This window comes from Toxotes jaculatrix, chromosome 8, assembly GCF_017976425.1.
Source record: "Toxotes jaculatrix isolate fToxJac2 chromosome 8, fToxJac2.pri, whole genome shotgun sequence".
NCBI lineage: Eukaryota > Metazoa > Chordata > Actinopteri > Toxotidae > Toxotes > Toxotes jaculatrix.
In genome coordinates this window covers 28,895,617-28,919,985 of record NC_054401.1, presented here as the reverse complement: position 1 = coordinate 28,919,985, position 24,369 = coordinate 28,895,617, and the positions used below count along the sequence as shown (strand labels likewise).

The 24,369-nt window shown below is 42.1% G+C and overlaps 1 protein-coding gene across 1 annotated transcript in view; it reads left to right on the top strand.

The window, feature by feature from the left end:
• The first annotated feature begins 3,593 nt into the window (after positions 1–3,593).
• The window catches only part of LOC121186015 (oxysterol-binding protein-related protein 10-like), a 40,749-nt gene continuing 19,973 nt past the window's right edge, over positions 3,594–24,369 (top strand). Inside the window, exons 1-5 of the mRNA XM_041044594.1 lie at positions 3,594–3,691; positions 6,379–6,458; positions 15,652–15,744; positions 16,317–16,698; positions 18,203–18,330. Of these exons, the coding sequence (XP_040900528.1) occupies positions 3,598–3,691; positions 6,379–6,458; positions 15,652–15,744; positions 16,317–16,698; positions 18,203–18,330 (777 nt within the window). The 5' untranslated portion in view covers positions 3,594–3,597. The remainder of the gene's footprint in view (positions 3,692–6,378; positions 6,459–15,651; positions 15,745–16,316; positions 16,699–18,202; positions 18,331–24,369) is intronic.

Genomic DNA, 24,369 nt, shown 5'->3' with positions numbered 1-24,369 from the left:
TGAACTAGTTATGTAAATCAGGTCAAATGTTGTAGTGCACGCATGCGTTTGTGTTGGGATGTGTTGGAATGCCTAAAGGATAAGATTTTTTTTTAGAAATGACCCAAAACCACAGTGAATTGATCCCACCAAGTATTGTCTGTTTAGGCAAAACCTGATTTACTGTACCTTATTCCTCTGCATGCTTGTAAAGTAAGTCAGCAGGTATTTAACTGACTGGACACAAAGAAAGGCATTGAAGTAGCCAAGGATGCTTCAAAGTCAGAGTTGTCCCATTTCAACCTCCTGCATCAATCATAAAAACTCACTTTCTGGGCGATTGATAGACAAAAGAGAATGTTCTCACCTGCTGATTCAAAAAAAAAGTATTTAACAGAAAAAATAGGCTACTGATTTTCCAAAAATAAGGCTTCAGTTCCTTAGTCAGAGTTAAAACATGCCCAATAGTGTGTATGATCAGGTCCAGTCTTATCTCAGGACATATTGACACACAGACCTTACTTACACCCACTCCAGTTCAGATGATCCTTAGCCATTCTGTACCTCAAGTCTACAGAAATATGTCACTTGGTTGGAAAACACAACAGTGGTTTCCTATGTGGACAGACAGGAAGGTGGTGGAGATGCTTACCTGGGTCAATCATCATTTTTGCTGTCTTAAAACCTTAAGCTATTTTTTCAGGACTCTGACCACAGGAGCAATTTGAATATATAGGGTCCACTAGGTTAAATACCCCTCCACACCAAGATGAATGGCAGCTCCATCAGGGCATACTACTGCAGATTTTTTTTTGACTGGTCAACCTATTTCACAGTGACTGTTGTGGTTCTCCCATAGTCATTCCACAGGATCAGGACAGAGCAACTTTCAGTCATCGTTGTGCCAGCAGCTGGGTAAGCTGCCAGGTGGGATAATTGTATGCATTGCAGTGATGGTCACACTGCCAGTTCTAGACCTTCTCCAGTACTGGTGGTGCAGGTGGAGTTAAGGTATCCTGCCCTACTGTGAATCAAAAACTCATCATTTGGCAGCTGAAAGTGAAACGACAAGTGAGAAGCTTTGGTTTCCCCCTTCTGTGTGTCCGTATTACTTAAAACTGGAGTAAAGTGGGGTAAACTGGAGTTGCCAATAACTTAGCCAGCACCAGTCTTGGATGTTTTGTTAGTCCTACTTATTGAGTTGTTGTGTTTTGTTTAATGTAGGTCAGTGATTGTTTGACTTCAGCATCACTGCATCATGATGATAGGCAGAGATGCCTTTACACCTAATGTGCTTGCCTGCTAACATTAGCCGTGCGGCAGAACTGAGGTTGTGTTGCCTGCTGTTAGTTGCGAACATGGAGCTCCGCTTGTTAACCAGAAGGCCAGTTCATTTGCTGAGTAGTTCTTCCTGATCAAGCAGAGGCTTGTGCTCCCTCAGGGGGATGTACAACACAGCCCACAAAGTTCATCACCATTACATCACTGCTTTTTTCTATTCTATTGTTCTCATCTCTGCATTGTTCCACTCTCCATTGTCTTTTCTTCCTTCATATGCCCTACTTAGGAATCTGCTTCTTATTGTTCTTTAGCTTTCATCATTGCCTATTAGTTGTTTCTCAAACTCTTATTTATCTTCTAATGATTCAATCTCCATCATTATATTCCTTCATGGTTTCAGCCCTTGTCTATTTACTGAATGTCTGTGTATCAGCTGTACAGTATACCTTGCCTGTATATTTGTCTCCATTTTTGTTTCACCTATTCTGTTTGTGATTTTCATGAGCACAGTCCGAGGTGTAGTAACCTCACGTTTACAGATGAAGGCTGGTGTTATATAGTAGAGATGAAAACATCAGATCTGTGTGGAGCCGATGAAGAGACTGGAACCTTCCTCAAACTGATATGTGAAACAGAAGTGTCAGATTCCCATTGTGTTTTCCACAGTGTTTCCCTTTGAGCTTTGACTGGAGCTGCATTCATTAATTTCATTGCTCCCCTTCTTGCAGTGGGTTAATATCAGCCGACTGAATAATTAGCAGATGGACACGCATTGATTTGCATTTTCTTGTGCAGATTTTCTGGAAATTTGGCAAAAATTTGCATCACATTTAGGTGGAAACTTACTGTCTCCATCTTTAATTAATTCTTCATCTCCATGTCTATGTCTACAAGCTCATGAAGTTCTAGTTACATTTAAGTCTTTCGTGCTTTCATAATTGCCTGAATATGGTCTGACACAAAGGCCTTTATAATTGACAGCTGTCACTGAGGCCTTTTACCTACTATCAGTCATATGTTACAGTGTGTGGATGTTAGTGGAGGAGAAGAAGAGTGGGGAAGGGGAGAGGGGAAAAAAGTTTTACTGCCACTTCCAACCAGCCATACATGCTAGTTGTTTATAGCTAATGGCTTTAGTAACGAGTGAAGTCATTTTAAATTTTCTTTTCTTTTTTTTTTTTTTTTACTGTAGATCAGAAAATTGAAATTCAAGACACACAAGTTAATGAAATTCAATCCAGCAACATGACAGAAAAATGACAGGATCATCACATCATAAAGCAGATTTATTTTTCAACTGTGATTCTAACAGCTTTGAATACGCCAAGAAATGATGTCGCCCTGCTGGGCGTCAGATCATAAAACAACAACGACCAAAGACCTATTTCAAACACACAAACACACACACACACACACAGAGGTCTGAGTTGGATCCACTCGATTTTCCACCACTAACCACACAGTCACATGACAGCAGCGGAGTTGAGGAAACAGATTGCTGTGTGAAAACAGATTTAAATTATTCATAGTGGTCTCTTCCTTCTCATTGCCAGGTTTCCTTGCCTGCCATTAAACCTTTGTGCTTCCTTTCTCTGTCCCAGCAGCACCATCTTCTCCCTCTTTCTCTCTCTCTCTCTCTCTCTCTCTCTCTCTCTCCATCCATCTCTCCTCTCTCCCTCCTTCCGTCAGTGGTTCTCATCTGTGCTTAGAGATGCTGCTCCCATATTAAAGACTCCAGGGTAAAATCACTCAAGCCTCAGTAGCTTGCATATGAGCTTCGGAGTGAAATGGATTAAGATTTGTCTTTTCTCTTATCACGAGTGAAGAATGCTGACTGTGCAATATCACACTTACAGTGGTTGTTTATGTGTGTGTGAGAGAAATGGAAAAGAGAGAGAGAGAGAGTGAGCAGGAGGTTCAAAAGGTTGTGTTAAATAATTACAACCAGGGTTCAACAATGACTCTGAGTGGATGCAGTCGCCACACTGCACAGGATGTTACAGTGACGTGCTCATGTCTTTCTAATTTCTAATTCTTTTCCTTTTTCAATCAAACAACAAAATGAGAAACAAACCCAAAAACAGCTTGAACACAAAAGCACACTCATCTTAACCCAGTGTGTGAGCTTCAGTCAAACATCAGTCATGTGACGACCTCCATGGTGTGGAAAGATTTGTGCTGGTTTAAGGTGGAACCCGATATCTTTGGCTTTCTTCATCTCATGTTCCTTTTCTCACTTCTCTCTCCTGCAGATATTTTGTTCTGGACCCAGAGGCTGGTCAGCTCCAGTATTATCTAAATGAACATAGTAAAAGCCAACGACCTCCCAGAGGGTCTATGCCTCTCCTTGGGGCAATGGTGGTCTCCAGTGATGATTTTCCCTACATGTTTACCATCCAGTCCACTGCAGGGGATTCCTACAAACTCAGAGGTGAGAGAATGTGTCTTTATGTCTTCAGTGACAGACACACTGAACTTTATCTGTTAAAGTGAATCACATCACTTGAACAGGGAATTGTCATTGTCACATGGGAAATATGACTACTACTACTACTAAAAGTCCTGCTTGGTGAAATCCAGAGGACAGATACTGTACAACTGTCAATGAAACGTTTAGAATTTCATTTTTATGTTTTCTGTTCATGCTGAGGCTACGGCCGTCTGCATCTTTAGTGTATACATGAACCCTCAAATATCATTCTGTGGTGATGTTAATGGAGAAGGCACTGCTTATTTTGTTATATGAGACTGCAATGCTTCACACATGCACAGATCCAGCTGTCATCTATTGGAACAGAGTTGCTCTCTCTCTGTTTCAAGCTGTTAACTACCTGGGTTTTCCTTAGTGAACATCTAGATTTAGACGACTGACAGCCTACACTTATCCTGCACCCAGTCCCTCCAATAAACACAAAATCCAGTCAGCTGAAGGTCATCACAGTTTTTGTTGTTTAGTTTTGTTTCTCATCACAGTTTTAATAAAGTTCAGTATTAAATGGTGTGGTTTGCTTTAATACATTCCCATCTGAAATGGACTTTCTATCATAAGGATGGAAAGTGGCCACAGATGGAAATTCTTTAATGCATGAATGGCGTTGTTGCTCCTGCTCATTTGTTGTCATGGGGACCAGACCCTGAGCATCTCAGTGACACACACACAACTCTTTGAAGTTTAAGTTTCAGCTTTGCTTGGAAGGGGAAGCAAAGTGTGACACTTGTGTGTCCTCCACGTGTGTCCTCTCAGAGGCTCCAACACAGCAGGAGGGAGCCTTCAGGTCAGTTCTTCACTTTGAAGTGGGACGATGTAAAACTTCTCTCCCACAATTTTCTCTGTATGTATAAAGCACATATGTATATCCAGAGTGACATTCCTGGATTTCCTCTGAAGTTTTCAACTTCACTGTCCAACCAGGGTTAGAAATGTGTCTTTGTTCAGAGTTCAGACACAGACACATTTATAACTGAGTAGAAACTGCTCCTTGTCCTCTGAGACCACTACAACACTATCTGCTTTTGACAGTACTTCAGCTGATTGGAGTCTTGTTCTTTATTTAGCAGATTCTGTATCAGTGATGAAGTTTCTTTTCTATTTCTCAGTGAACTCAGTTTGATGTATTTGTCTTCTGATGATTTGGTCACTTTGTTCTGTCTGATTGTGATTTAGATACAACTAATCCAGGTTCTGCAGAGTGTTTTAGACCTCCAAGCTCTGCCCCCTTAGAAACTTATAGTCCAGTCAGTTTGTGGTTCGAGCCCTGGCTCATATATACATCATATACTCATTGGTGCTCATCGGTGTGTGAATGTGTGTTAGAAAGTGTTAGAAAGTGCTGTATCCTTAGAGCAAAAAGTAAATGTGAATGTGACTTGGTAGTGTAAAAACACTTTGAGTGGTGGAAAAGACTAGAAAAGTGCCATATAAATGCAGTCTATTTAATATCAACATCTTTGCTTAGAAGAACAATCTGACACCGTCAGTTCTGATGCCATTTTCTCACTATCACAGTGATGTGCTGGAACCTTCAGGCACAGCCTTGTTTAGAACAGGTGAACACTGGCTGCAGGTGGAGATACCTGAACAAGCCTCTGAGGAGCAGATCAGATCCACCTGAGTGTTGTCTGAGCACATGCTTCAATGGAAGAGACACAACTCAGGGAATCTGACCTTTAGTACAAAGGAGCTCAGTTGGTCAATGAACCAGATTATTCCAGGTTTATATGAAAATATTAAAGATTTTCAATGTGGTGTCAGACTTTTTTGGACCCATTGTGTGTGTATATATATACATATATATATAATATATATATTATATATATATTATATATTATATATATGTGTGTGTGTGTGTGTGTGTGTGTGTGTGTGTTTAATGTTGTGGCTGATCAGTTTATATTTCACAAGATCACCACATAAAGATGTAAAAACAAACAACACAAATCAAAATTCTGGAGCATAAAAAACAGGAAGTTGTAAATAACTTATGCAACACACAGACATATTTTATTTGCTGTAAACTGACATATTAGAAGCGTATCTTTTCTGAGTGACAGACAACTAACGTCTCCATGACGTGCTGTCAGTGTGGATCGGTCTGCAGAGAAATTCTTAAAAAATAAAAAGTAATAAAAGTGTTGAAGGTTACACTTACTCTGACACTTCACTGTTAGTGTGTGTGTGAGTCTTTTTGTAAAGGTGTCTTATTTTGCTGAGGTTCCACTGAGGTTTGAAGTCGAGCGTTTATAGCATTCTGAAGCTCAGTGGGTATCTGGGGCAGCAGTGTGTGTGTGTGTTCATGGTATGGAACACACACACACACACAGTGTGGCTCAATGATGGGCTTTTATTGGACAACAATGGAGATCTACAGTGTATATCAGACTCTGGACACACACAAAGGGGATCAGTTCATTGCTGATTCAGGTCTTTTTTAGGAAATTAGTTGAGAATTTGAAAAAACAGAGCAGCAGCAGCAGCTCTGTCCTTCCACAGCAAACACTCTGACAGTTACTGGAATCACCTGTGATGTGTGTGCTATTGTCTGACTCGGATACAGACAGTTTCCTCACAGCAGCAGAAACTCACACTGACACTGTGTCTCTGTGTTCTGTTCCTGTTAGCGCTGGACGCCCAGGAGCAAGAGTTATGGATGACTCAGCTACAGCTGTGTTCCCGACGCCACTCTGACAGTAGCGTCAAGGTACACACACACACACACACACACACACACACACACACACACACACACCCTTATTTTACTACTTAAACCTGATTGTGACCTGGTCTTAACCAGGTCTGAACCCTCAAACAGCCATTTAAACCACAAAGCTTTCAGACTCCACAAGTATAGTAGGCTCCCACATTTGGACCCCCCCCCCCCCCCACACACACACACACACACCCACACCCGCACACACACCCACACAATGGGACGGATAAATGCTCACAGAGACTCACAGAGAACAAACCTCATAACTCTTTAAATTTGACACTGATCTTGAGACTTTCCGTAACGATCCTCTTCTCCTAAGTGGATTACAACCATTGCAAATGTACAAAGATGGACTTGGCCAGACAGACAGGCTTGGTTACTGGATATAATGGAACCAGACTGCATTTCCATCCACTATATATTCCTGTCCAGTTACCCCAAGGTTTATCATATTCAGCCTTTCAGTGCTGCTTGACTCCTCTGTACTGAAATGGCTGAACCCACAGTTGGTGATATTTCTAATGACTCTAATGGTTTATGCTCCCTGCCACTATTTTGCATCTTCAAGTATATATGAATATATGAATCAGAATCAGAATAACTTTATTAATGTAATGTAATGCTGGGTTCTGATAAGATGTCCCTGGTCCTGGTCCCTGACCAGTTACATAATCAGTCACTTTTCATTTTCAGCTGTTTTAGTAATGTGCAATAATTCTGAAAACATAACAGCTAAGCTCTAGAATGATTAGCTAATATGTGGTCATATCATAATGCATGAAAAACACAAAGCAGCTCCTTCACATACATCTGTAATCCAAAAAGGAATGAACTATCGAGATATAGATAAACTACTTTTACTCCCCTAGTCTCTTTTCCCTTCACCTCCCTTTCCTCTGCAGGACTAATGAGCACTAATTAGCTGTGGTTAATCAACTGATGCATGAGGGGATAAAGATATGCAATTCAAGGTCACATAATCAACTCCACTATCACTTGCAGAGTGACTTAAACAGTCAATTCACAGTCATACAAGTGTATAGTGTCTAGAATTCCCAAGTATATCTTCCTGTATGAATGTTGTCTCCTAAAATCGTGAAAGAACCTTAAATTTTATTCTGTAATAGACACAGACAGAAAATAATTCCACTTCTCTCTTGAGACCTTCTCCTGCTCCTCCTCTCCACATTTCTCATCCTGGGGCAGGGAGAGGAATTACCAACAGCCCAACGCTGCTGCTGCTGCTGCTGCAGGATGTTGGAGAGGTGGAGATGTTCAGGGCTGGATCCCATTGTGTCTGCAGTGTGCTGACACGCTGTCATGGAGCTTTTAATGCAGCTTGAAATGGATACTCCTGTGCAAAGCCATGCTTCTGGTGTATTTAGCTTTAAGAGGCAGACATTTGAGGTGTGCTCCGTGGGCTGAAGTGGGCTGTTCTTCAGCTTTGATAAAAAATAACTGTCTTTCAAATTCACTGCAAAAACATTTTAAACAATAAAAGACAATTAAGCTGTCATGGAGCGCCCTGCCAACCCAGAGCATTGCTGTCAGGGACTGAACCAAACACCACACTATTATTTATTTTAAGTACAAAGCTGGTAATCTGAATTTATTCTGCTGAGCGGGACCACGTGATACAGTTCCATACAAGCTCCATGCAAGGGAGTGAGTGTTCTTTAAGCAGAAACTGTTCTGTGAACTGCTGTTTCAGGAATTTGTTGTCAAGGTCAAGTGAAGCTGATATTTTAAAGGTGCACTCTGCATATTTTACACCTTAAAATCAGTTTGATAGTCATCATGAGCATTAAACTCAACCTTGGAAAACAGTTAAAAATTCTGTGTCGGTGTCTTGTGACACCGCAGGAGCTCAGAGAATGTAACCCTGATGATGATTTGAGAAGAGAATGAAAAAGGAGGAAGAGGAAGAGAATGGCAGGGCAAATCACACACTTCCTGCATTATTACAGAAAGTTCTCTCAGTGGCCTACATATGAGGTCAAGTTGAGGAATTGATTTGCCAGCCTGACCACTGGCTTTCAGTGTTCATTCAGGTTCAGGGAGGCGTTCATCATCCTGTCTGCTGCACCTGTGATGAGTCATTCACTGAAGATGTTGTGTGTGAAGCTGGAGTGTGTTTTGCTTGCTTCTGTGCAAGGTGCTCTTGATGCACAAAGGGAGAGAGAAGGAGACAGAGGCCATGACTTTTGCTGCTGTTTGATAATTCACTAGTGGTCAAAAATAAGTTTCCTCTGAAATTTAATAATAACTATGGTGATGGAATAAAGCAATAAAGTTGGAGTGCTTGTGTCTGCCTGACACTCAGTTTTTTGTAAAAGAGTAAAACTAAAATCAGCAGCTCTTACCTGGGTGATGGAAGCAGTGGTGTGAGAGGCTAACTGTCTCTTTGTATCTGACTCTGTCCAATCTGCAACGGGCTCACACTTCTTGCTTTGTCTGTAAGCCTGGCATTAAATTCTTAAAGAAATGACACTTTTGGTATGGAGGTGGATTTTTGGGACTATGTCAGTCCTTGCATCATTTGCGCCCAGTGAAAAGCCTCACATCATCTACCTGTCAGTTTGTTACATCCACTCACACCCATACCTGGTCGTCGCTGGTCACACATCAACATCATAACTGGCCTGCCTCCTTCACAAGATAACACAGTTATATTCATTGTTGTTGATGGCTTCTCCAAGGCAGTACACTTTGTGGCTCTTCCTAAGCTCCCCTCCACCAAAGGCATTCTGGTGAACCATGTTATCCATTCCCATGGTATCCCTGCCAACACAGTGTCTGACAACTTATTTCTCAAGTTTGGAAAGAGTTTTGTCAAGCTTTAGTGTCTACTGTCAGTTTATCTTCTGGCTTTCATCCTCAGACTCATGGCCAACAAGAGAGCCAACAAGGACCTGGAAGAGGCCCTGCAGTACGTCACTGCAGGGTACAATACTTGATGAAGTTCCCATTTGGGATGGAACTGCGTGTACCACTACTTCACCAGTTGAACCAGCAGTTCAAAAGGTCTACCTCCTCTTGAATCCTCTGTGGGTTATTTGCCTCCATCTGAAGGCTACTGGTCTGGTCTGTGATGATTCTCAGCCATCCAGGTCATGGTATTTCTACATGCTATACAAAGGCAACTGCTCTTGCTTGAGGTTCTTGAAGACATTTCACCTCTCATCCAAAAGCCCTCCTCAAGCCTTTCCAGTTGCCTTTGTTTAGCATTTAGAAATAAATCCTGGTTCTTCACTCCACTCTTCCCCAGATCACTGCATGTTCTTCAGTGGTTTAACATTCAGCCAACTTTCCTAGTATTTCCTTCGTGTTATTTTATTCTCACACAAGCATCTACCTGCGCTTCAGGTTAATCTCTCTGGCTTTTTGGTCTGGTCTGATCTTCCACGCTCGCCTGTCTCCAGTACCAATGTGAGATTCCTGCTCTGACCGATCTGGTCTACATTCAGCCCTGGCTGAATCCTGCCTAAATCTGATCTCATCTGTAACGTCTAGCCCAGGGGTCACCAACAGGTCTCCCGCAGGGACCACATGAGTCGCTCGCTGGCCTGTTCTAAAAATAGTACTAGCCACCAATGAGTTCAATCTAAAATTTTAATAGAAATATAAGTATCTATAAAAAAAAATAAATATTTTAATTCATCAGGATACTCCTGAAAATAGTTTTTAAAAAAGAGCATTTTTCAAAAATAAAAATGTTTAATATACATGAACTCTGATCTTGTCTGGTTCAAAGGTCAGTATTGTGTGCATGACAAAAGCGTTTGTTGAGATAAGCTAGTGGGCACTGCAAAGATGAGAAGCTGAATGTGGTTTCCACTCCCAAAAACATGGTAGAAAAAAGGAAGAAAACTTATTATTTTCACAGTGAATGGGAGAAAGAGTTCTTTTTTACTACTGTGACAGATGACTGTGTGTGTCTCATTTGCGGGGTGACTGTGGCAACAGCAAAGCAGCACAATGTAGAGAGACACTTCACTGCGTGCCACAAAAGCTACCATGCTAACTACAAAAGTTACCAGCTTTGAGCATGTGAGCTTTAAATCAGCTTCACAAAAGTAAATTCTAACAAAGTTTTTAAGCACAGACTGTCATCTCTGTGTGATCCCCTCATGGTCCAAACCACTGCACACAACTCCATAAAACATTCAGCTGCATGACAGCTCCATCAGCTCTTTGACAGGGCGGCTGGCAGATCTACAGACATCACTTGACAGTGGAATGGGGCAATCGGTCGTCTCCAGAGTCAGAATGAGATGCTTTCGGTGCATCCACTCTGACCTCTTATGTAAAATGTCACACTATTTCTGCCTTTGCTTCTGTTGACGACCGTCATTGCAACCACAAGAGAGAAAACATGGGTCAACATGGGTGAAAGCCATCTGGAAGATGTTCTGGTACGTTTCTTTTCTCTGCTTATGGGAGTAGGGATCACATTTTTTAAGCTTTCACTGTAGGTAGTTACCACACTGTTATATAGCAATAAATCCTCCTTAGCTCCTCCAGCAACACTTTCACTGTCTGAGTAGTGAGAGGAAAAAAGCTTATGAGGCACATGAAAGATACATTTTTTATGAAGGGAAATGAGGCCGCTCCCAGCAGAAACAATGCCAGGCTTGCCCTCTGTCTGGCATCTGGAGGGAATCCCTCTCTCACATTTCATAAACAGGCAGAAACCCAGACATATATCATACCTGTTGGGATACACACATACATCATTACATACATCATAGGAGTCAGTAGGCTATGAAAAGGCAGAGACAAAAAAAACTGGGATGGACTGGCAGCAAACAGCAGCCTGGGAATTTGCCATCAAGCAGCCCCAGTTTCACCCATCAAATCTGAACCGACACAACATGTTTGTTGTTCAATGAATCATTCATTTAAAAAAAAAAAAATCAGTTTATTTGTATTGTTCATGTCAGGCTAATACATTTCCAAGGTTTCTCTCCCCATGTTTGTGTGTAAAGGTATCTGGTTGGTTACTCATCATGGATGATGGACTCTTGTGGTCCAGTGTGGTTGTAGCAGCATTATCATCGCTCAAGTTGAGAGAGATGCTTCCAGTTTTTAATGGCAGCTGCTACCTGCTGTTACAGATTGGACCAGCTGTGTAGCTGCAGTGAAGATGACCTTTTAAATATCTCTACAGAGGTTATGTAATGCTGGGGCTGGGGGAAAAAAAAGTCTGGCCTTCAAAGGACAGGCCCACTGGGAACATTCCCAAACTTCCCAATGGCCACACCTGTACGACAAAGTGAAACCTGACACTAATCCCAACCAAGACACAAAATACACAGCTGATGTTCCACCCTCAAAGTTCCCCACACCCACACACAGGGCTGAGGCTGAACGTGGTCTTTAGGCCAATTTATACTTAGGCATAGAATTCAAGCCACAGGTACAACACAACCTGATGTGCGTCACCCTAGAAATGTAGCCATGCATCACTGTGACACAGATCACAGTAACTGTGATTGGCCTGTTGGTAGCATGGTAGCATCCATCTGCCTCAGTTGGTTCAGCGGTGTAGGGTCTGCGTCAGTCCTATTCATTATTAGAAAAAACAAATTTAAATGCCACCGTGAAACTTTTGTGTTGCTTGTTACCATCCATGTGGCTCATACATGTTGGACTATTGTTCACTGAGTGGTAAAGTTTTTTGTAATTATGTTGATAAAGTGTAGTTACTCTTCTTCTGGGATTTTTGGCTGAACAGCTTCAGAAACACTAACACCACCCCCTGGACTGGAGTAGGTTCAACCATGATTTGCACACAATCACAAGACAACCAAGATGGATGCCATCAGATTTATGATGTGGCTAACAGAGATGCATATACATGTATGGCTAAGTGTAAACAAATTACAAACAAAATATTGTATCACATGTGGATTTGTTCCAGATCCACACTAAAAAAATACCATGGACCCCAAGGAGGAGACATGTTGCTGTTGTTGGTCACTTGTTTTTTACTTTTGAGATAGACTGTGATGATGACATGTACAGAAGAGTCAGTGAACATACTCAGCAACGTCAGCCATGCAGCACTGTCTGTCTCTCTGTTTTCTAACTGTGAAGTGGACCTTCATAGAAAATAAGGAGCTCTTTTTACCTAACATAGGACCCGGGTGTAAACACAAACGGGCATGACTAGAGGCAGTGGCGCAAACCTTCCCAATCTTAAACCACGTACCTAAGTATGTAGGTTGCTGAGTACAAAACTACCTGTATATGGGCAGCACTTTGACTAAACTGTGCTGCTCCAGTAACATCAACCTACACATAAAGCTCAGAGGATGAGGATGAGGATGACGAGCTGCTCCTGTGTTCATGTGAAGACCGACGAGAGCACTAAGACCACAGTGTGCAGGCAGTGGATGAGTGCAGCTGGGCACAATATGGAAGAGAGGCTGAATGTATTATTACTAGGTGGAATCAACAGGTGGAGTTTGGGTGAGATTCAGTAATGACCAGTCATATGAGCATCTCTCATCATTTAAAGCATCACCAGGGGGGAAGAGGCTGAAAACTCAGAGAGAGGAAAACTTCATCTTCATTAACGATGGGGTTTCAAAGAAATACACCATTATATGAATATGAATTGGACCAGAAATGCTGCCAGTAGTAAAACAGACTTGTGTTTGAGGAAAATTCCACAAAAACTTTGTTTGCTCCAACACTGGAATTGCACCTGAAGGGAGAGCCCAAGGAATGATGTATCATTCTGTGTGTAGCGCAGCATCACTGGTCTCTTCCACACATTAAGTGAACTGGTGAGGTCCTTCTGAGCCAATCTGCTCTTCTTTCCTCTCCATTATGTTTTCTGAGCAGAAGAAGGTGACTGATGGAGCCAAGGTTGAAACTGCTCATGATGCAGGCAGGATTCTGAGTTGTGGACTGTGTGGCTCTGACTCTTAGGTTGTGTGTGTGTGTGTGTGTTTGCATCTGTAATCATGTCCTCTCATAGCTCTTCTCTCTCTATTTTATCGGCGAGTGCTGATGACTCACCCTCCACTGAGAGTGACACGTGTGAGTAAGACTCAGTGCTGTGATTTTTATATGCGTGAGATACAATAGACAACGTGCAGAAAATATCGCTGCAGAAAATATCGCTTCACAAGATGATCCTAACCAGAAAAACAACAATATTGGCCATTAAACTGTCACAAACTTTCACAAAAAGGTTTACTTTTCCTGACAAGCAGACTCTTGTGGTCATGTGAATAATTCATGCTGTCTGGTTTCTTTACACTGTGACCAGGGTATTTCTCAAACCTAAACCCAGTAACTAAGTATAGGGACCTCACGTTCACTAAACTAAGAGTTGGGTTAAGGTGAAAATAAGGATTTGATTTATGTGAGGGTAGGTTAAAGTTGGGATGTCACATGAGCCAGGTCTTCTTTCTTTCTGTTTCACAGGGTAAGGCAGGAACAGCTCTTTCTTTACAGTCAGCAGCCTCAGGAGACCATGTTAAATCCCAACCAAAGTCTTGTGATGTCCGTAGATGGCAGACATCTTACTGTGCTTCCATGACAGACCACAATGCACTTCTGCTGAAAGGCATCCTAGTAACTGTCCTGAAATGATTACCCACTGACACAGCTGTTTCAGTAGAACCTAGTGAAGCGATGTCGGGGATTGGTAGAAAAACTAAATATATCACACTAACTCTAACCTGAAATTTAAGAAATATTATAAAGATATCCAGGAAGCATTATTTTTAGCTGCATCACTTGTTCATCCCATTGATATTTACCAGACAGGAATCATGGCACCAGAGTTTCACTTTCACAGCAAGTCTAAACCCTGGTAACGTCCCCTGTGCTGTAATGAGATTGTTCGGAGAGTGGACCCTCAAGCAAGAGATCTGCAGATCTGCAGAGATTATGAAATGACTTGTGTGCAAAGCTGAAAGTGTCTGAGGTTGTGCTAAAGAATCAAAGGGTCCATCCTCTGGGGAGCATTTATGTGTTCAAAAAGCTTCATAGCAATCTGCCCATTAGTCTGTGTCAACTGTATGCATAGATAAGCATTAGTATTCATTCTCTGGGGATCATTGATGATCATTAGCTGTAGAGATTTTGTCATTTTTCTTCTCCACTCTCACCAAGTGCTGCTCATGGGGAAATGTTGGGTCTCTGTAAATGATATTATAAAGAGTACAGTCTAGACCTGCTCTAAATGAAAAGTGCCCCGAGATGTGTCTCCTGTTATGAATAAGTCCTCCGAATTATGAGGATCAACCGTCAAAGGACCATGAATATCGACTCACTTGAGAGTCTGCACACGTACAGATGTCTTGCCTTGGAGGAAAGTATTGGATAAACTGACGACCAGTTCTACTTGGCCATTCTAAAGGACTTGACCTGAACGTGGGCAGAGGACATTCACACCACACAGGCCCTCTCGACCACCTGGGAGCTAGCTAGAGTATAGAATTTGCAATTGATTTCTTTGCTGCTGCAATGATTATAGTGATCCCATTTCTTTATGGTATGAAGACTCAGCCCCTAAGACTGGAGATCAGAGGTATTAATGTGGATAGTTTCTGGGAAAGAGATAAAGATAGGGGAAATAGTTGTGTTGTCAGTGTAGTCACCGCTGGACTCACAAGTATGAGTGCTGATGTGACAGACATTCATCACAGCTCATCACACACACTCATTAAACAAGCTGAGATGTCCCAGTGGCTCTGCTCTGCACCGACGGTGTCAGTAGTAATTACCTCCTGCAGTTAGAGAGAAAACCTCATCATCTCTCTTTCACAGACTGATCTCTTTCCTCTCTGTCTCTCTTCCTTTTTTTTCTCTCTTTCAAATTCTACCTCCCTATGTATTTTAATCTTTGTCTCCCTAGTGCTTGTTAGTCCTCCTCCTCCTCCTCCTCCTCCTCCATCAGCATCAAGCATCAGTCACAGCATCCCCTCTGTATCCTGTGGCAAGTGGTAAAAGTCTGACATGGTCAAACCTCAGCAGCAGTAAGGGAAGGTGAAGGTCTGTGTCTGTTCCTGTTCCTCTACCTGTGTCACTGCTGCTGGGCAGCAGAGGAGACACATCACTGCCTCTCCATCTGAAACAGCCTCAGAGATTAGACAGCGAGTGGTTATGGTGATTCTGTGCTGGCCATGATTATAATTTGCTACTGTTTGTGTGTGTGTAGGTGATGAACCAGGCTGAAGGACAACAGAAGAACCTAGTCAACTCTATTGAATCCCTACCTGCCCGAGGTGGACCCCTCTCTACTCTGGATGAGGTAACACATCATGTGTTGAGTTTGCGGGACAGAGAGTGTACAACAAGTTAGGTACCCAACAACAAGCATCCCACATTCATCCACTTCCATCAGAAAAATGAAATGCAGGGTGTGGCAGAGTACATTCTGTGCTGTGTTTGACTTTTCAGTTTCTTTGCTGGTTTGTTTAAAGGTGTGAGGCTGTACATTGTTGTCCATTTAGCTGGAATAAGCAAGAATAAGATGATATAGATACACACTGTGGAGTTTTCATTGGCTCCTGCTATATGACAAACTGCAGTTGTGGCTAGTTGCTCTGCAAATTGACCCAAACACTAGAATGAAGGCAGCCTTCTGCCAGATTATTGTTGGATCAAAAACACTAAAGCACAGCTGCAAATGATATGATTCTTTTCAGTGGCTCTTTGGTATGAATGAAGGGGTGACCATGTCATGCTTAGTGATAGTTGTTCTTTTGTTGTTTGTTGTGCCCAAATTTCACTGCCTGTGAAAAATCAGCATGTTTAGTTTGGGCCTCTGCTCCTCCTTCTCACTTTCTTTTCTTTCTCTCTTTCCTTCTCTCATTGGTCAAGGATCTACTCCTTTTAAAGGCCACTTCTGCAGCCACTTTGAGCTGCCTGGGTGAGTGCCTCAGCTTGCTGCAGCACAATGTTGTTCAGGCCCTCAACCAGAACCAGAACCAGAACCACATCCCTCATCCCAGCATCAGCCACGGTTCAGCTGGTTTGAATCAGGCACCTCCCACAGACAGAGTTAGGTCGTGGAGTCAGCGCTGCAGCTCCAGTGTGAACCAGGTGGAGCCTGGTGGCCTTAGGTCCAGCAGCCGAAGCCCAACACCCAGCCTTGGTGAGAGCCAGAGTCCCAGTCACAGCAGCTACCATGGAAGACGAGGAAGTGGCCAAAACCACGTCCAGAGCCAAGTCAAGGACCCAAGTCAAGGCCGTATACATGCAGGTGAGCAGAGTGATGGCTGCTGAATAGTTCATCTTTGTGTCTCTTTGTCCCCATGTCTAGGTGGCATTCATGTGTCTCTTTCTGTGTTATGTTACCTGAATAAGGGCTGCACGTTGAAGAATGTAGTGCCAATGCAAGTAAATGATCCAGACCACTTCTGGATGTGTTTAGATCTCTGCCTGGTGTAAATGACATCTGTGAAGTCTGACCACATTAAGCAAAAGGAAAAAAAAAAAAGGTCCCCTAACTGGCTCCAGCTGCTGCCCATCAGAAAGCCACAGATATAATGGTCATTTAGCAATAACATCTCAGGAGACTGTTGAGGAATCACTGTGACATGAAAGATGAGAAGTTGTGGGGATGGAACTGCCTCTCTACACATTGCACATTAGTCAGTGTGTGCTGGCAGAGGACACTGTGTACTGGATGAATGATACTAAATTGATGGTTCACAGCTGATTGAAGTATGTGATGTGATATGGAGTCATAAGCACAGCAAAGTAAGTCCATCACATTTTCCATGGTTCTTTGTGATTTCCAGAGGATGAATCTCATGTTTTACTGATCCCTGACCTGACCTCTAACTCCAGTATGAGGCAAACCCTTGTCGTGTACATGCATACCTAACTTCAGTTAGCAATGGACAGCTGTGAATTTCAATTGCCGACCAATCAGATGGCTCTATTACCTCCAATGATGGCAGAGTGTGCATTAGCAGCACGAGCTAGTGGACATGAACCCAGAGCCAGCGTCGGCTGAGCGTGAGCCTGAGCCCTCCAGCTCAGAATCCGACAGCCACCCTTGGCCGTATTTAGGCAGGTATTGTATAGTTGCTTGTGAGCAGTGACATAGGCAGAGGCATAAATCAGTATATCTACATTCTTTATCAAAATTTGGGGGTGCAGTATGTTGAGTGCACAGTGGAGTGCGGCTCCAAAGAGTGGACTTTGGACCGGCCTGAGATCGGAAGGTCGTGGGTTCGATCCCTCGACCAAGCGCAAAAAAAACCAGACGCACCTCCCCTGCCTCTGCGACCATAGCTGTGGTGCCCCTGAGCAAGGCAACGATTCACCTCAGCTCCCCGGGCGCCTCACTAGGCAGCCCCCTGCCCCAGCGTCTCTAGTGCATGTGCATGCTTGTGTGTTTTTTCATTTACTTGGTGGGGGTAAAATGCAGAAAGATCCCCAAGAGGGATCAATAAAGTCATTTTTTTTTTAAAATGGCACAGCCCCAACACTGAGACAACCCATTGCATGAGTACTTTTGCTTTCAAAATAGTTTAAAGTAAATTTAAAAGTACTTAGTACTTTTACTTAAGTAAGATTCTTAATGTAGTACTTCCACTTTCACTTGAGTAAATGTTTTGCAGGATATTTGTACTTTTACTTAAGTACTAAGCTTCAGTACTTCCTCCATCACTGCAGTGTTACCAGGAGGAGTTGTTTGGAAAGGATCTGTAAAACTTTGAGTTAACTGTGATCCTGTTTATTTTCCGCTCTACCAGATTGTTCCACTGGAGGCTCTAGATCTGCTTCTGAGAATCAGGTGAAAAATGGCGCACAAGCATCTCTCTACTCCACTCCCTGGCTTTCCTCCACTCAAAAACACAAGGAGCTGGACCTCCCTTCTGAGGTAATCACAACACATTACTGGTTACTATGCTAATTTTATATCTCATGATGGCAACTTCTTTCACTTTGGTACAGTCACTGAATGAAAATCATGATCCTCAGCTGGTGTGTGCAGTTCTTTTTCTCATGCTATAAGCTTTTCTTGTTGCATTGACTGACTAAAGTAAATGAGACAGCTTTTTTTAATGGTCTGTGTTAGTCTCAGACACATTTATCAACATGCTCATTGTCTGAACCTTTAAATGAAAAATGTTGCATCCAAACCTCACAACCCTCAGATTTACAAATGGGCCATTTGGGACATCCTTTGCTGATGTGATGTGGTGTTTTGGTGATGTGGTTATGATCATAACCTTTTACATCTTCTACCTGTTGAGCGGCTTCTGTTTTTCAGCCTAATCTCTGTGAGTGAGATCCAATGACAAATGTGATCTCTGATGAAACGTCTAAACCTTTCATTGATAACTGATCATTTCTTTATCCAGTGTTACCTGGGAATAATGAGGTGAAAATTATTCTCAGTTACTGCACCATCACCACTTCTAAAACAGCTGGTTTTAAAGTTTATTCATCATTCTTCCACATAGATTCTGCATTTTGAACATGTTCATCCAAACTTTGAAATCAGAACTAGCTTGTTGTTGTCAGTATTTTGAAGTACAGTTTGTGAAGGGACAATCGCAGCTTATTCCACAAGGACATCTGTCACAGAGATGAGTCCTCCAGGGCCCCATGAGACAGGATATCAGATGTAAACAAGCCAAACTGCTGCTATTTCCTTGTTATTTGTTACATATTTATTGAAGTGTACATTGCTTCAAGTACAATTTTACATTGAACTACATTTCAATTTTTCGACACCATTAACAGCACTAGAAAAGGTGCATTTGAAACAGTTTTAGTAAGAAAGCACTGTCCAACAAGAATGAACACTGAACCAATTCTCTCTGGTTTTTGGGTGAGGCATCATTTTAAAGTTAAAGTTTATAAAAGTAAATCTTGAAATGATCATGGGCAGTGACTTTAGGGACATCCTGTAACTTCCACATACTGTGAGGACAGTGATGTGATGATTACTGGGAGTAAAAGAAAAGACCCACTTATCACTCTGAAGACCAGCTTCAGCATGATGAGATGCCACTTTTCTGTCAAACTGTCTTGTAAATTTCCCATGGTCCTCTGTGTGTTGCCACAATCTTAGCAGAGTGACAGCTGCTTCATTTCTCCCTCACCATCTCACATTGAGACCACGTACCATCCACTGAATCCATGCAGCCAGGCCTCCTCCTGACAATGAATAAATGTTCTGATCAGATTAGATCCAGAGCTGTCCTCCTGATACACTCACTCAGTCCATACTATTTGAAGAGGAACCTCTATTCTGGATCCTGGAAATGATCATTTGAATTGAAAAATCAAATGACAAGGTCACCAGCTCTCTGGATCTCAGGTGTTATGATGTGACCTAAATATGGAATATGTATCATGTGATCACAGGTTGTTGTCTATGAGTAGAGATGGTAACCTCTGTCTGTTCAAAGATCTAAGGCATCAGATCTGAATGTCCTCCTAAATCTTCCTCTGGCTGTCTCCTGGTCCATGACCTTTGACCTCTCTTGACCCTGTCTTTAGGGTACTCCAACAGAGATTGTAATGGGTTTAATGCTTTGTTGTGAGTGCCGACTTCTTCTGATGGTGTGCAATGAATAGGTGTTCACAGCAGTAAAGTGTGTGTGTGTGTGTGTGTGCCAGAATAACATCTTACCTCCTTCTGATGCTCCACTTCACCCTTTTCTGCTCACTTCATCGCTGCTGCAGTCATTTCTTTCCAGCATCAGGGGGCGCCACGTAACAACCAGACCTGTGTCTTGATCATGCAACTGTGCATGATCAAGACACAGGTCTGTACACTGACCAATCTGTTAGTTCCACTGATGATTACGTTTTGGTTTTATGATTTAACTTGAGATTTTAAAATATCAAATCAAGTAGGACACCTATAATTCAGGACTGCACTTAGCTACAGTTTTGAGGCATATGTCATTTAAATTAGTATTATTATTATTGTTTTGAGGGACTTCTCCACTACATTTCAGAGGGGAATGTTGGACTTTCGGGTCAAGTTCATATCTATCTGATGGCTGAACAGTTTAATGTTAATAGTGACCTCAGTAAACACAAATGAAGATCTACCCAGGTGCAGCGCAAAAGTAGCGGGTCTATTTTCTGCAAAAAGGGTGCAAACACACAAATTCATCCTCCAGGGACCATGAGACCAAAGTTTCATGGAAATCCATCAAATAGCCATTGAGACATTTCTGTCACACTTACCTGTGTGCGTTGCATGGTTTGACCTCAGCTACAGGTGTATGGTTGTGTAGCGTTGAATAATGTAGTAACGACTGCTGAGTACTCTGTAATAATGATGTCCACTTAATCTGATAATGACATATCAAGTTCCTTTTTTAACAGAAATAAATAACATAAACAAAGATCCCTCACATTTAATTATTGAGGGGAGTGTGGGCACTGTATGAATCAGCTTTCACTCTCAGTCACTTACCTCAGTGTGCACACGGTTATTTCCAGTGTTTTTCCACTGGTCTAATAATCCCTCTAATATTACCAGCTGTAGCTCCCAGCTGTTTTGAAATGCGACGGTCAGACGTTCACTGAGGGGTTCAGTGCTAATTCTGAAAAGGTCTCAGCTTCAAACTGCTGAGACAAACATCCGGTGATATATCGTCAGTGAAATTTTGATGTGTTTCCAGTGCACCAACTGTAACTGTACTGTACAGGAGTGTCAGATATACAGTATTTACCATCACATCACTTAGGCAGAATGAGCACAAAGCCAAACTTTGCAACAAATCAACTGCAAGTATGTGAACAAGAAGGTCAGCTGCAGCCTGCACCACTCTATGGCATAGCTTTTGAATGAATGAGAGGACCTTTATGGTTTGGGAAGGAAGGAATGAAGAGACATGGTTTATAATCTCAGCAATGTATTAGAGGTGAAAACGAGCACCTAACCATGAAGACACAGATCTGTTCTGTTATCCAGCAGTCAGCTGAGCAGTAGAGAGGCACTGCTCTCTGGTGAACAAACTATGCAATAGCAACAAAGATAAAATAGTCATGTGATAAAATAGCTTGATTTTTGTTGCTTACTCGCTGTTATAATTGCAAACACATACAGATTTTCCAAGCAAGGAAAAAAGAGGGGAAAATCCTGTCAAAAGACCAGAGTCCAGTCCTGACCAAATGAACGCTTTCTAATCACGATACATCACCTGAATGTGTTCAGAAATCACAGCTGTGTGATTTGCTACGCACACCTGTGATGACTTGGGATTGTGACACACATGGCCGATTCAGTCTCACTGTGTTGGGCAGAGAAGGCCCCTCCTTGCACAGCAGACCGCAAACAGAATATTGTCAGAGGAGAAGAAGAAAATAGGGCCGACGCGGTCTGTCTGTCTGTCAGCAGGGAAATCAAAGAACCAAAAAACATCTTTAATGACATGTAGGCTCTGGTGCAGCAGCTGTGTGTGTCAGGGGGCAGTGGAGTGTGACAGCTTATTCTCCAGCGTTCTGTGACAACAGTATCTTCATAGTTTACTTAATGAAGCTTCTGAGTGTGGTCTGAACACGTCCAGGTACCTGGTTGCACCAGCTATCTATAAATCCATCACTGAGTCTGTGTGTTAAGTCTGTCCAAACATCCAGTGGTGGAAAGTTAGTACATTTGTTCAAGCAAGAACTAGAGGTACTTGTACTTTATTTTCCACTACTTCATATTTCTACTCCATAGTGTGTCAGAGGGAAATATTTTTATTCCACTGCATTAGTCTGACACACGTAGATACTTGTTTCTTTGTAGATTTAAGATTTCACTTCCAGAACATATGAAGTTTATAAATATATATTAATGCATTTCTAAAGATGAAACCATCAGTAGTAGCAGCAGCAGAATATTACTATTTACTAATCTACTATAGTAAAAACTAATTCCACATTACTGTCTAACCACTTTAAAGGACCAGTGTGTAGGATTTAGGGGATCTATCAGCAGAAATGGAATATGATATTCATAATTATGTGTTCATCAGTGTAAAATCACCTGAAACTGATTTGTGTGTTTGGTCAGATTGAGGAAATGAGCCCTACATATCTACATCGGGTGTAAGTCCTCGTCCCACCATGTTGCATCCCCATGTTTCTACAGTTAGCCCAGAACAGACAAACCAAACACTGGCTCTAGAGAGAGCCATTTACTAGATGGACTCCCACTCTAATAATCCCAATAGGTTAAACACTGGGAGTGAAACTGGATTGAAATAATAAGTGATCTAAGTTGCATTTCTCAAACAAGTGTGGCTCCATCTTGTCTTGGCGTAGAATGTGACGTCCTGCATGAGTTAGTGACAGCACTGACAGTCTTGTCCACTTCCAGACTTTGACACTGAAACGAGACAATCCTCCAGTTGCACCCTGTTCACACACACGTTCACACACACATACACACAACCAAGACACATTTTACATACAACATTTGCATCTGCTTTATTACATACCGCTGCAATGGGTGTGTGGTAAAATATGTCAGTGTGTGTGTTTGTAAGCTCACTACAGGTTATGAAGCCGCACACACACACACACACACCTCTGACGACTGTCCTCTGAAAAAAAAAAAAAGCTCACATTTCACATTTAGTATATTTATATCACCGCCACACCAAAAACCCTCTGTTCTGTTCATCATGACAAGGTGATGATCTGAAGTAGAAGTCAGTTTATCTTATAAGCTGCTGGTTGCCATGACAGTGAACAGGGAATTAATGTTTCAACCTGGATCCATCTGATGGGGGAGGGATTATCAAGAGATTAGAATGGAGCTGACTGAAGTCTCTCATCTTTCTTTGGTTTCCTCCATCATCCCACTCACCTCACTGCTCAGATCTCTGACACTGAGCAGTGGGTCTTTTCAGGTGACACGTAAATGTGAAATCATGTGACCTTCTGACCTGTGTTTGAATACCTCCTCACATCTTCAGTCTATGTTCATATCTCTTGTCAGTCTCATCCTTCCACTGTGCACTAAAAGTAAAAGGCATGCTGGGAAGCAGTCATTTGTTTGGTCTGCAGCTGATGAGCCTTCTCTGGAATAAAGACCAGTCATGGGATATGAGCAGGATTAGGAGGGGAGGGGTAGACGTTCACATATACCCACACACACACGGGATGTCCACAAGCCCCTCACTAATGCACACACTGTATAAATATACTATAAATAATAGAACTTTAAATTATGTTATAAACCAAACTATTCAGCAAAAATGATAAGAAACAAAAACAGGTTCAATTCAACACAAAATGGACAAAGCAAGGTATTACACATAAAACTGAAGCACAACAGTAGGTACAATATTACTGACTGTATTTACTAAAAACACTAAATTCACTGACCGATCTGATCTCTCCCCTGTTAGGTAAATTTTGCAGTAAGTACACTACTTAAAGGCGTCCTCTGGAGTTTAAGACCTCTTGTGGCCAACTGAGCTGTTTTTCTGAGTGGATCCCCATTTTGTTTATCTTGTGCACAAGATGTGAAAAAGTAAAAAAGTTAAAGTTACAAAAAAAAGTAACTGGAAGTGAGTAAACAGGGATGTAAACGATTCTACCGTACTTAAAAATGGCTCTTGAATGTTTTATGAGAAAGGAAAAGCGCTCAGCACTTTTGTTAGACCTACAGCAAACACACAAAGAGACAGGGCTGTAATAACAACATCAGTGTTAGCTGCTGCAGGCGGCACTGGTATGTACTGCCTCCAGGAAATAGCCATATGCTGCACCTTAAAGTCTGAGACTGACACCTCTCTCTCTCACCTTCTCTCACTCTGCTTTTATGTCACCAAACTAACTGTCAGCCATATAAATGGAAGCTTTACAATGTTGCAGGCTGGATGTGACAAAGTTTAGCCTTAAGCAGTGCAGGGGAAGTGACTGGCTAATACATGATTTCCCCTCAGGTCTGACC